Source organism: Haplochromis burtoni, unplaced genomic scaffold, assembly GCF_018398535.1.
Source record: "Haplochromis burtoni strain Fernald_Lab_line unplaced genomic scaffold, NCSU_Asbu1 Contig_231, whole genome shotgun sequence".
In the NCBI taxonomy this organism is placed as follows: domain Eukaryota; kingdom Metazoa; phylum Chordata; class Actinopteri; order Cichliformes; family Cichlidae; genus Haplochromis; species Haplochromis burtoni.
Genome location: NW_024582592.1, coordinates 852,181 through 865,899, shown reverse-complemented (window position 1 = coordinate 865,899; position 13,719 = coordinate 852,181). Strand labels below are relative to the sequence as shown.

At 40.2% G+C, this 13,719-nt stretch overlaps 2 protein-coding genes across 2 annotated transcripts in view; both read right to left on the bottom strand.

Moving 5' to 3' along the window:
• Window positions 1-857: 857 nt before the first annotated feature.
• Window positions 858-9,028, bottom strand: ndufs3 (NADH:ubiquinone oxidoreductase core subunit S3). Its single transcript, XM_005937920.3, has 7 exons — window positions 8,875-9,028; window positions 8,588-8,653; window positions 4,217-4,314; window positions 3,786-3,935; window positions 1,444-1,569; window positions 1,238-1,357; window positions 858-1,150 (listed from the first exon to the last, which is right to left on the bottom strand). The coding sequence occupies exons 1-7, from the start codon at window positions 8,927-8,929 to the stop codon at window positions 980-982; spliced, it is 786 nt and encodes a 261-aa protein (XP_005937982.1). The 5' UTR covers window positions 8,930-9,028; the 3' UTR covers window positions 858-979.
• A 129-nt stretch (window positions 9,029-9,157) lies between these two features.
• Window positions 9,158-13,719, bottom strand: part of ptpmt1 (protein tyrosine phosphatase mitochondrial 1) — a 9,058-nt gene continuing 4,496 nt past the window's right edge. Inside the window, exons 3-4 of the mRNA XM_005937928.3 lie at window positions 13,346-13,537; window positions 9,158-10,383 (exon numbers count right to left, since the gene is read on the bottom strand). Of these exons, the coding sequence (XP_005937990.1) occupies window positions 10,255-10,383; window positions 13,346-13,537 (321 nt within the window). The 3' untranslated portion in view covers window positions 9,158-10,254. The remainder of the gene's footprint in view (window positions 10,384-13,345; window positions 13,538-13,719) is intronic.

Below are 13,719 nucleotides of genomic sequence, written 5' to 3'. Positions count from 1 at the left end.
GGGGGGGTATGAAGTTCATAACAGACACTGCAATGTAAAAACTATAATCACAGTCACATGAACATCCTAGCCTCAGTAAACATTTGAAGACAACTTTGACCAACCACAAAGACTTTTTCACTCACTCACAGTTTGTTAGTTTTCTCTTTTATCAACTTGCTAAAGCTGCTGCCTCGGTAGGAACAGTTTATTTGGGGCCCATAATAAAGAAATACACAGCATCCCCCAGTTTAGTTACCTCGGGTTGGTCCCTTATTTCCCCTTATTCAGCACAGATTTGATGCTGGATGCCCTCGTGTCAGGAACACATCGGGAACAAAAGGATGCTGCGTCATTTGTTAGAAATGAACATTTTCTACCTACCCAGGGCTGAATTTAAGAAAACTCTGAAAATCAAAGGGAAGGAAATGCAGCACGTTAGCTCATTTTGCCAAAAGAACAATTCTGAAACTCAAATAGTGTCAGTAGTTTGTATGGCCCCCATGTGGTTGCATGCATGCCTGACAATGTTGGGACATGCTCCTAATGAGACAACCGATGGAGTGATTCCTCCCAGACCAAAACCAGTGAAAAAACACAGAAGTTGAGGTCAGCAACTGAGGTGCCAAAATTTTAGTTTTTTTTCCTTTTTGTTTGAATTCCCCCAGGTCGATATTCTGCTGCTCATGATTCCAACATGAATGTAAATTCTTTAAGGACTTATTTTGAAAAATTAAACAAAATAAGGCTTTGTGCATTATTGGGTTTAATTTTAAAAACATTTTCCCAGTTTATGGTGAAAGTGACAGGTCTGTACCCCTCTGTCAAACCCTTTCAGGTACTTTTTGCATCAACTGGAAGAAAAAAAAGCCACAATATTCCAGATGTTTTACTAGTATCTTTATTTACATAAATATCAGGATTGCTGGGGGGTTGGACTCCCAGAATAACACAAAAACAAAACATGGTGATGAAGATGTGGAGGATAAACAAGAGGACGTCACTTCTTCTCAGGGGCCTTTTCACCAGCCTCCAGCTTGGGTGCATCCTCTTTGGGATCTCGGTAGGCGGGGAACACCTCCCAGGGCGTGTTTAAATCAAACTTCCTAAACTCCTGCGCCAGCTCCACAGGCTCCGCCACCACACGTTTCAACTCATCGTCATAACGAACCTGCAGAGGGAGGCATGCTTCGGGTCAGATTCCTTCCCGTCTCTCACATTGCTGGAGTTGAATAAAGTGGACTCAAAGTAAACTCACCTCCACATATCCCGACAGAGGGAAGTCCTTCCTGAAGGGGTGACCCTCGAAGCCATAGTCTGTCAGGATCCGCCTCAGGTCGGGATGGTTGGCAAAGAAAACTCCAAACATGTCCCACACCTGTGGTAATACAGCTTTGCTCTCAGTTTGTCTGTAATGTTAGTATAAACCACTGCTGAGTTTCACAAGTGCAGCGGGCAACTCACCTCCCTCTCGTACCAGTTGGCGGCCATGTGGACGGGGACAGCGGAGTCAACCGGTGTTAACTCATCGGTGTAGGTCTTGACGCGGATACGGGAGTTGTAACGCAGTGAGAGCAGGTTGTACACAATCTGTAGACCAGCACACACAGTGAATCAGAGTACTATAGTACACAATCAATGCATAAATTAGACTACCTAATGTCCCACCACAGCCCTTCTCTTGGACTGAGTCTGGACATGATTCTTTTCAGCTCTTCTGTTACAGATCGGTTGGTTTGCTGTGATCCTGTTACATGACCTAATGTCACCAGGCTTTAGCTCTCAGAGAGATGGCCTCATATTTGAACCCCCCTCAGTATGCAGAGCGATGCCCCTAAATGACTCAAGGTCCAAACAGGCCTTGGCCTTCCTGGTGCCGCCCTGTGACCCAGCTCCAGATAAGTGGAAGAAAATGGTTCGCTGGATGAAGGTTAGAGCCTGAGCATTTAATATTAAACTGAAAATTTTTATTATATTATATTATACTATATTATATTATACTATACATATTTATTATATATTATGTGTGGTTTTTGGTGCTTTGGAAAACTGTACAAAATGACCAAAACACAATAATAAATACAATTATTATTGAACGTGGTGGCAGAAGTATTTTTAAAGGTTTATGGTAAAATGTCCTAATGCAGACAGGCTCTATGATGCACAGTCAGAGGGACTACTCCATTTGTTAAAGAAGTACAAACGAATTCAGGAACAAATGTTGATAAATCACAGACACTGCTGTGAAATGTCTTGAAGCACAGATTGGTGCAGACGCTCGGTTGATAAATGAGCCGCAACATTGCAGAAATCTCCAGGCTGTCATCAGGTTTATCATTGAACATGCTAACTGAGCCCTGCACACTTTGAGATGCAGTGTTTGGGTTTATTCCAGATTCCCGGAGCGTTGCCTGTTCTGACCTTGAGGTACATTTGTCTGTCTTGAATGCTTTCCACTTTTTTATAATTCTTCTTTCTTTCTCATTGTAGAATAATAGACTGCATAAATAGAGAGCATAAATAATTGCTTCTTTATCAGTGCTTATCTTTCCTCCTTGGCTGGCCGTGCTGATGATCAATTAACCCTTTAAGACCTACCATAGCACCAAATCCGCCAGAGCTTACTTTATATTTTTACATGCTGTGGAGCCATTTTTGGGAGCATTTCAAGTTGCTGTACATCAATACAACTGTTATAGCCCAGATTGTAATAATATGTATGCATTAAGTCCATAGTAACTACATAATAGTTTATTTAAAAAAAAAATTGCAATAAATTACAAAAAAAAAAAAATAGAAAATCGTTTTTGTTTTTTTTACATATATTTCTACTTTAAGAAGTTTATCCCTCAAAACTTTAAATACAAAAAAGTTGCAAAAAATAGTTTCCAACAACAGAAAATTTATTTTGAGTGTCTTCATAGTTTTATTTTTCAGATACACCAATTTTTATAAACTGCAGAAAAAACGAAAAACAATCCTACAATGCACATTTGCAAAGAAAACAGCAGGTGCATCAAAATAAACTATTTCCAGCAGTGCAATTTGAGTTCTAAGCATCACAGAAACTATTCAGAAAAGCATAAAGTCAAACATGACTTTTAAAAACACCAGTATAGGCTTATAAGGCCTACAAGTAAAAAACTAAATTTTCCGCAAAAATGACATCACTTCCGGTTACGGGCAGGTAATGGCGGACATGCGATAGTTCGCGCTGACGTCTATTTCAATGTAGGAAGTGTTATGAACAGCTGATCGGCAAAGCGTGTTTCTGGGATATTATGTTTTTGTTCCTGCAAGCGCTTTTTATGCAATTTTTGCAAAGCTATATGTGGAAGGAAACCGTGACCGAGGACAAGCTGATGGCATGAGATGCAAGTACAACTCCTCTGGTTTCATATGCAAAAAACATTATTGCGCTAGCTTACGTGGTTCCAGTTCTACGGGGATTTAAAAATAGTTATGCAAAACGGAGCGTGCCCGCGCTGACCGGCTTTAAAGGGTTAATCAAATGCATTGATTACCAGCACCAGGCTCTACTTTCCCTCATAATTCCTATCAAAGCATTAATTGTAGACTTGGTCTTTCACACACCAAATTTTGGATACATTTTTGTTAAACAAATAATGACATAGTGTAACATGTAACATGTTATATGTTGTTGTTCACCTGCACTGAGAGTTCTACTTTCTTGTTACCATGGCTACACAGGCATGCACCTGCAGATAGGATGCTTAAATCCTTGCCTCTCTTAGCAATAACCTCAGGCAGCTCACGGCTCAGTCAGTTACAGTTTATCTCTGTACCTCAAAACGGTTCTGCCGTGTCGGGATGTCGACAGCTGTCAGGTCAGTCATGTTCCTGAACTGAGCATTGGTGTGGTCCCTCAGGAAGGTCAGCACAGGGATGACTCCATCAGGATGGATCATCACCTCCAGCTCATTGTAGCAGGTCACCTACACATATGAACACAGTCTTTTAGGCCCTGCTGCAGGTTTCTGAATCTAAACATGCATTCATCCATTCTCTTCCTTATTCAACTCAGAGTAAATCCAAACATAATAAGTCTAATTACAGTTTCAAAATATTTACTCAGGTCTTGATTAGTAACGGCACCAACACATTGATGGCTTTTCACAATAACTGTGAAAAACCATCAATGTGCTGTCTCGGTCAGCAGCAGGATTTGCAATAGAAGAGTGTACGTGCTCCCACTGTGATGTGAATATGAACTGACCTGGACCTGCTGAATATATTTGGGCATCATCTCTGCCACATACTCCCCAAACGCTGCCAGCTGGTTGTGAGCGACAGCATCCTTGGGCCTGACGGTGGCTGCAAAGAGCAGAGGAGACGACACCGTAAATTCACCACGACAGACGCTTCAGGCTGTGTAACATTTGACCAGAGTCACAGGTGCTGGGGCTGTTTGATATAACGATAGACATCGGATGACGATATAAAAACATCTATCGTTTCATTTATGAAGCGCCTTGAGGCGACTTTTGTTGTGATTTGGCACTATATAAATAAAATTGAATTGAATTGAATTTTACGATATCGTTTGTATCGTTTTGATGGCCACTGTAGTGACTATATTCATTTCTTAAAGTTCTCTCTTTCTCTTATATTTAATATAACCACTCTACGGACAGACAAGCGCCTGTTTTTATGCATTGTTGTTAGCAACAACGACGGTAAAACCATTGCATGTCCGCTTGTTTATTTTCCACATAAACCTTTCACAATAAAGCTCAAGGTCCTATTGAGACTTTTCAAAATAAACTGAATCACGTGAAAGAGGATGCAAAAAAGAGCCGTCAGGTGCTAAAAAATAAACCTTAGACTCAAACGTTTGAACAGGCTGGCTGCCGGCAGAGCTCACGGGCGCGTCACTGCAACTCCCCCTGGCTTCTGCTCCGTGGCTGCTGAGTGAGCCCTCATCTGGGACTCTCCTCAGCTCTTTCTGGGACAGTGGCGCGGCTGCCCCTCTGTTGGTCTTCCTTGGTCTCTTGTGTTCTGAGGGCCTCTGGATGTCTGGAGTCTTGATCTCCTCCATACCTGCTTCATGCCCTGGAGGACGGGGCTGTGGCCCCCCCACACCCTCTAGCAGATCATTACATGAAGGAACCTTTTAAAAACAAGCGCGTTCATGCTCAAAGGTGTACACACGGGTGCTCACACCCACAAACTCCCTTTTTGGCTCCTACCTCAAAGCACACTGTGCGCTGTCGATCTTACGTTCTGTACAATGTTTAATATTTAGTATTTACTGTTATATTCCCATATATCATCGTGATGTTGTTTATTATGTTGCTCTCGTTTTCTTCTGCTTGTTTTCTTTTTTCTTTCTCAACAGGTGATTGATATATGCATTTTTTTTTCTGCTTATTTAGTTGTTTTTTGTTATTTTGCCCTTCATCCCCGTCCCTCTTCTCTGCTGTTTTTTCCCCCTCTTCCTTTCTCCCTTTTCTTTTCCTCATTCAAGTCTGTCCCGTATCTAGCAAGTGAAAATAAACATTAGGACTAATAGCTGTTAAATGTACAGTTACAACTTATGTCTAAAAATGTATAGTTTCATTTTTAGACATAAGACTCCAGGTGCACGACGCGCAGCTGGAAACACTTCACGCAAGTCAAGCTGCCCGAGATTCACAGAATTTACAGAAAATGTTAAATTTTTGTGATTTATATCTTTATCGGGACGATAGATGTCTCATATTGGAATATGAGATTTTGGTCATATCGCACAGCCCTAACAGATGCAAAAATGCTTTTGTTTTTCTAATACAACCGATTGTCTCGCTGATGCTCTGAGGACTCTCCTGAGCATTAAGGAAACACGGATTCAGATTTTTCCCGGTTCCAATCTGATTACAAGACCTGGGTTTAAGGTTCTGCCAACACCAATCGCTAATCCGATACCAGTGTTGAAATAATAAAGTCACTGTGAGGGACAGTGCTAATAACTTCAGGGTCAATGATGGTACGGCTGGGCCATATCATACCGTTCACAGTAATACCGGTGTAATGTTGGGCAACAATAAGAAAATGAAATATCGCGATAGAATATGGGTAAAACGCGCATGCACAGTGCCTATGTTTACATACGCACATGGCGGCGACGGAGAATGAGAAGAGCGAAAGCGGATCGTTGAATGAAACGGATGAACCAGTACTGGTTTGTAAAAATGCTGCAACTTCAGTGTGGAACTGGTTTAGCTTTCGTACGTCAGATACACAACAAAGCACTATTTTTGGTAGCGCATGCTAGCGGGACGTCGTTATTACCGTGTTCTTTGGAAAATATGGCACACTTAAAATCAATCCTTTGATTTTTCTGAAAGTCGACAGTGCCCCTTATAATCCCGTGTGCCTTATGTATGAATTCTGGTTGTGTTTACTGACCTCGAAACGGTTTTATGTACACGGCGCTCGAAAATCTGTCAAATGTTTTAGTACGACTTTGCTAAGCTACAAAGCCGCACCGCTTGATGGATTGTCGGAGCATTACGGCTATCGTAGGCAGGAGCCTCGCGGAGTGATACGTACTGTGCTTCAACATAATATTACCGTATTGTGTGTGTATAACCTCTTTTTAAGTTTTGTGGATATTATACATGGTTATGCTGAGGATATGTCGGCCAATTTCCACTGGAAATGCCTTTTGGTTAAACTGTCAGCAAGGAATTTGCATTTGCACTGTTAAATTTTTTATATAACTTTAATGCACATAAACAGCTGCTTGTTTAAGTGAAAATACATTGATGGATTTTTTGCACTAATAAAGTTGTGGAGTTGTAAAGTATTTTGTCTCCTGTCAATTATATCGTCAGTTATATCGTTATCGCAAATTTTCAAATGTATATTGTGATAAATATTTTTGGTCATATCGCCCTGCTCTAAATGATGGTGCTCCTAACTTTACTAAATAAAATCAAGCAAATAAAAATATTTTGAATACAAAATAAAGATTTCATCAACAAAAACTTTTCAGTGAAAAGCTGTACATCTGAACCATTTCAGAATGTCCCTCTGCTTACTGACTGCAGCACACGAGCTCCAAAGGTTCAGCCAATCCTCAGAAACCCTGTTACCCCAGTTCGACCTGACAATGACCCACAGAGCTTCTTGTGATGTCAGGAGCGTGGGCCTTTCTCAACCTGTAGATGCCGCCCAAGGTTACTGAAAAAATTCATGTCAGTAGGTCAGCACTTGTTCCTGCAAGCTTCCTCTGAGGTCTGGACTCATGGATTCATGCTACTTTTCATTAGTCATCAGGGTGTCGAACTTCAGACGAGGTACTATCCCAACTATCTTTTTTAAAAGCTTTGACAAGTTGGCAGTTAATGTTGTCACTGGGCCTGTATTGTATAAGTAAACTGTGTGATGTGAAGGAACACTGTACACTCTATGCTGCAATGATGTGTCCATAGGCTTTAAATATTCAGGAGCAGCCAAAACTAAGTCTTACTCAATATTGTGATGACTGTGTGACAAATATTTTATGCAAATAGACGATTTTGTCATTTTCATGCTGATGCAGTAGTCATATTCACATGGTAGCTACTGGATATTCATAGTTATAAATAATAATAATAATAATAATAATAAATATATATGTATGTGTGTGTGTGTGTGTGTGTGTGTGTGTGTGTGTGTGTGTGTGTATTCTTATGTTCTGGGACTAAATGCTGTTTCATTCAATTGTTTTCTTCCAATTATCATTTTTAAAAAACAAAACTGAAGCACAATGACTTTATGAACAAATGTAAATAAAAGTCCATGTATAGCCTTAACATAACAAAGAATATAAAATGTCAAAGCCAATCATGCCCCTCATTAGCAAATTGTAAAGATAAAGGAAACATCGTGAGTCATTACTGGGACTCCCCTCCCTAAGGAGGATTCAACACAGATGTTTCAGCCCAAAGATCAGACTTCAAGAAGCGGCACACTAAGCCAGCAGCTGTGCTACATGCATGCGGTGTCGCCTCTTTGTTGCCAACTTTGTGCACCAGAGAGTTTTTTTTCTCATTCATCTGACACCCGCACAAAGTCACGAAAGTTTTTTACTGTTGGGAAAACACTAAATTTTCATTTAATGTATGTAGTGCTTTATCTGATAGGTCGAGCTTTGTGTGTCTGTCAGCAGACAAAATAACATCACAACAGTCACAAACAGCAGCTTTCACTGTGGACCCCACTCCATGTGCTGTTACATATATGTGGACCCTCTGGATATTTTTAAAGCATCTGTGAATGTTTAAAAAAAGTCTGATGTTTTTAGTTGTTGCTGTGTAATGTTAGTACCGGGGACAAAAACAACCCGTCAATGCAACCATGTCCGTAGGTACAAACAATGATTTGCTGCTCCATACTCCCACAGTAACGTCCTGTTAACTAGTTCCAATCCAATCCAATCCAACTTTATTTATATAGCACTTTTAAAAACAACAAAGTTGACCAAAGTGCAGTTGAGTTAAAACAAATCCTAATGCCATTCTAACTCTGGGGTTCTCATATATGTGACAGCTATTAGTCCTAATGTCAAACAGCTCGGTGGTTCAGCGGCACTACCCTGCACGATGAGTTAGTGTGTACTCACGTCTGGTCTCGGTGCTGGAGCCCTGCAGTCTGGTCTGCTGCTGCAGGAGACACGAAGTCCTCGCAACTGAGGAGGGACAGACAGAAAGGATCAATCACAGAGGTACTGACGAGTGAATCCGCACTGCTACACAAGAGCTGGCTAAAGGTAGCATTAGCTAGCTCGAAGGTCAAACACGGAGCATTTGACAGCTGAAGACGACACTGTATTGGTAGCACGCAAACGGACGCAGGCTAAAACGAATCACTGCAATCTACAGCCTGTATATGGATTTCTAGTTAACGTACTGTTAAAACTCCTTCCAAGACCTCCGCGGACAAACCGTACCAACGACGCCGCCATGTTGGCTCTCTCAAGTTTCCTCTTCGGGCCGAGAGCTGACTATCAGCGGCCAGTCGCCCCCTCGTGGACGGGAAGACAAATGTCACTCAATGTGCCCTGGAAAATGCACTGAAACGGAAATATTCAAACATCACATTTTAAGAGTGCCAAATGATTTCATTAAATAATTACTAATTCAATATTTTTAAATAAAATTGTAAATAATTAAATATTTAAAACTGTAATTACTGAATAAATTATTTCAATTTTTAATGAATCCATGCTACATTTAGTTATTTACAGATGTATTTAATTGAGTTTGGCACTCGCGTGTAATTTTTTAGCCCCAAACCATGCAAATGCTTAAAATACCATGATTTATATAACAATGTGTCATGATACGATGCAGCACTGGCAGTCGACAAGTCAGACTACGCCGAGTGGCCTCTCAAGTCTGGATTAAAGGGGAGGGTTGTGTCAGGAAGATCATCCAGCACAAAATGGTCAGTGCTGTTAGCCAACAGCGTGTCAGTGGAAACTAATATTAAATGTTAAAGTTAAATGAACTTCCAATAAACAGCTACCCTACTAGGATGTAAAAGTTGACCGAATGTTTGTCCACGCTACAGTTAGATTTAGGTTTTATTTTGTTTTACTTCAATTTAATTTTTCTATTTGTTTGCATGAAATAGAATCTAACAGTATTATCACTTGAACATTTTTCATGTGTGTTTGCTTGGGGGACTCCATCCTCATATTAAACCTTCTTGATAACTGTCACATTGGAACATCCTAACTTTATTTAAATATGTGCTTGCCAATAAGAACAAACTACTGAAAATAAAGAAGCACCATTACTCTTTTTGTCATAAACATTTATTTATGGTCATTTTTTTACATTATGAGGCACTGCAGAAAAATATAAAGCAAATATTTTCCAGTCTACACAGAAACACCTTCATTACTGAATTATTTACTACAGTGTTCTCATCCTGTTGACTAAACTCCAGCTGACGTCAGCCGGCTCTGAGGGGAGTGTTTTCTTTTTTTAAAAACAAACGTGGAGAGCATTGCAGTGATTTGTCTTAGTTTGATAGTTAAAACAGAGTAACGTGGCTGGAAATCAAATTATAAAAAGAAAAATTTCTTTCAACAAAATTATATTAAAGAGTAACAAAAACAGATAAACAACATGTTCTGTTCTGCAGCTGTACACATGCCAAAGAGCACTTGCTGAAAAGGCAACAGTTACATTTCCTGTTACAGTTGTTTTGATCAAGGCTCTGAGTCGCCGTCCCCCACCTCCAGTGGGAACACGATGAGGTCCGACACACTGCCCCACTTTCTCAGCTGGACTGTGCACATATCTGCTGGTAGTACTTCCTCAGCATCTCCAGCTGAGCGGAGCGTACTAGGATGTGCGGTCGAACAGATGCCAGCTTCTGACAGGCCTCGTCTGGAGTCCAGCAGTGTAACTGTCAGCAGGAAAGCAAACGGTCAACACAGCAAACCTGTCGCTTGATGCCTGAGCGACTCATCAGCCATGAGCATGTTTCATACAGTCACCACTCTGGAATATTGACTTAAACACTCTGTGGTTCAGTGCATGTGGAGGTAAACGGGTCAAAAACGGAGTTAAATGTGGCATGTGTTTTATCTGAAATGACCATGAGATTATATTTACATACAAATACTTTAAAGGTAAGTACGCTGGAATAAGAGGGTAAAAAGTAGAGATGGCACGATACCACTTTTTTATGTCCGATACCGATACCGATATCATAAATTTGGATATCTGCCGATACCGATATGAATCCGATATAGTGTTTTTTAATCAACAAAACTGTTTTTTAAATATCTTGCTGCATTTTGTATAAGTTCATACTCAAGTTTAAAACAACAACTACACTAAAGCTATTCTGTTATACCTGTATGCAAAAAAAAATTTTCATAGTTCAGCAATACTGATCAATCTAATAAACTTAAACCTACACCATCCTCCCTATTCTGGTATTTTAAAGAGTACTTAGCATAAATATTAAGCAACCTAACTAATAGGGTTCCAACTCCCAGCAACAACAAAAATAAATAAATAAAAAATAGGGAACCACCCCTCACGCGCCACCTCATGATGCTTAATCGACGTAATCAACCTTAATTTGATGCAGTGTGAAAAAAAATGCACAGAAATCAATTCTTTTTCAAGAAATATTAAATAGATTCAACATCTTTCTTCAACAAAATTGCAGACTGCACAGATGGTACCTTCCCAAAGGAAAAAGTACTATAGCTTACTAGGGTATATTAGACTTAACAGTTACTATATACAATAATGGACTTCTATACATTTTACATCAGATTAAAACTTTGGGTGTAAGATTCAGATAAATATTAAATAATTAAAAGCTCGACATTTTAAATGAGAATAAGAAAGAAAAGTATGTCTTTGTGCCCCCTTTTCCCTGTTAATGCCCTATCGGCCCCCCTGGCTAAACTTTGCTAGATCCGCCCCTGCACAGTTACCAGCGTCAGCTACATAGAAAAAGATCCTCGAGTAGAAAGTAATATTAAATAAATTCTAACAACAGCTTATCAAGGTTAAACGTGCTGCTGTTGTTCAGCCGCTGGTTTCCTCTTTCTGGTGCAAAGTGGGCCAAAAGCAAACAAGAGACACGGACTCGCGACAGAAAAGCCAATCAGCTGATCGTTAAGCAGTTTCATGATTGAAGTAGCAGCCGGAGAGCGAGAGGCAGTCGCTCGTTAAGCTTAACGCAGGAATGCTTTACAAACATTCAGAGATGGACTTACACACTTGCTTTACTTCTCTCGGGGATAACTTTGTCGGAGATGAAATGCCGGGTTGCTAGCGAAGCTCCAAATGCTATCCAGACCACCGACAGGTCCCGCATGCCACAGCCGCTCTATCACGTGATGCATACTGCTCCAACGTGCTAACGTTCTGAGGTGAGTTACGGCGTGTTGCAAGTTTTGTGAGGTGCTTTCGTGATATTTAATGGATCGGAATACATTTTTTATTTTTCTCCGATATCCGATCCAGTAATTTAGGTCAGTATCGGACCGATACCGATACGTAATATCGGATCGGTCCATCTCTAGTAAAAAGTCAGGGTTTTTTCAGGAAACAAAGAAATATATTACATTGTAATTTAGCAGTATGCTGTACTGTTCAGGGAGAGGGCCATATTATGAAGCGGATTAACCTCGGCCAGTTTCTGGGTATTTTACAGGAAAGGAGACACAGCTTACAGTGTAAGTAATTTTAAATACACTGTAAGTTAAAAAGAACAACTGAATAACAGAAAATCCATCATGTACACAGTGTAACAAAATAAGGATGTAAAAAGGGAAGGTTAAGTCACTCAACATTTACAGCCGTCAACACAAAAACTGCATCAAAAATATTGTTTTTCTGCAAAATTACCAGCTAATTACACACCACTTAAAACAGGCTCTGAAACTGAAACAATGTCATCTCATTGGAAGACCACTTTGTGTTCAAGTATTAATAAAAAACTAAACAAACAAGAAAACACCCACAAATATTTCTGAAAATGTTTTGTTTTGTTTTTTAAATTTCAAATATTGTATAACGAGACAAAACTGCAAACATGAACGCAGATTGTAACAAACTGAATCCTTTCATCGAACCACCAAACAAACACACTGGTCCTCTCTGTGCACACACGTGGCAGCACTGCTGCTGTTATTGTGTTCATGTTTAACAAAATAAACTGCAGACATGAGTGTGACTCTGTCACTGAGCTAACAGCTGATCCCTCAGCATGTTTGTGCTCTCTGCTCATGCTGCCTTCATATTCAGTCATTCTCAGCTTTTTAAAGAACTTCAAAGACAAACTGCATGACATTTCTTCAAGTGGCCCCCAGGCTGCAAATATGAGACCCTGACTTAAAATAAGTTATGCAATACTCAAAATTACCTACAGTATAAATTGTGTCTCCTTTCCTCTAAAATACATGCAGGATAGTCACGTTTAGGCCACTCTGTAATATTGCCTGCTCCACAAAAAGTAACACGTACTTAGGACGTAAATACAGGGAAATATTGTTTGCTTTGCTGCTAAATTACCAGGAAATTACACAGTACTTAAAAGTACTTAAAAGTACTTAAAAATACTTAAAAGTGCTTAAAAGTGCTTATGCGCTGCTCAGATTTTATAGCAGTATAATTATTTGCTTCCTGTAAAAAACGGATTTGTTGCCACCTTATTCTTATTTGTTCAAAATTATCCAACATAACAAATGTAAATTTATTATTCTATTTATTATTTATTTTTTATCCGCTCTTTATGCTTTATCTTGCGTTACCATGAAAAGTGGGATGCTCTTCTCTCCACTCGGTTTTTGTGCTGTCTGCAGTTCAAACAGCAGGTGGCAGTCTGAATGCATCATACTGACCCGTATGAGGTAGGCGGCAGCTAATGTGGCGCTCCGGGAACGTCCAGCCTTGCAGTGCACGTACACACTGGTTCCCTGCTCTTTATGCTGCAGTGCAAACTCCACGCCTCTGTGGAGGTTCTCCATGCTGGGGACACCAGTCAGGTCCACAGTGCTCAGCTTGAGCTGCTCCACACCAGCAGCCTGCCACTCCTGCACCAGCACCGCAACAATAAATGACACAGTGTATGAGGGGCGGCTCTTTGGCACTGTTAGGGTTTGAACTTCTATCACACATCAGTATTTAACTCATCTTGCATATGCATGACAGCACAGGGTCATTTCAAATATGAGCAGGGCGATTAAACTGCACGTTAACTTTTTTTTTTTTTTTT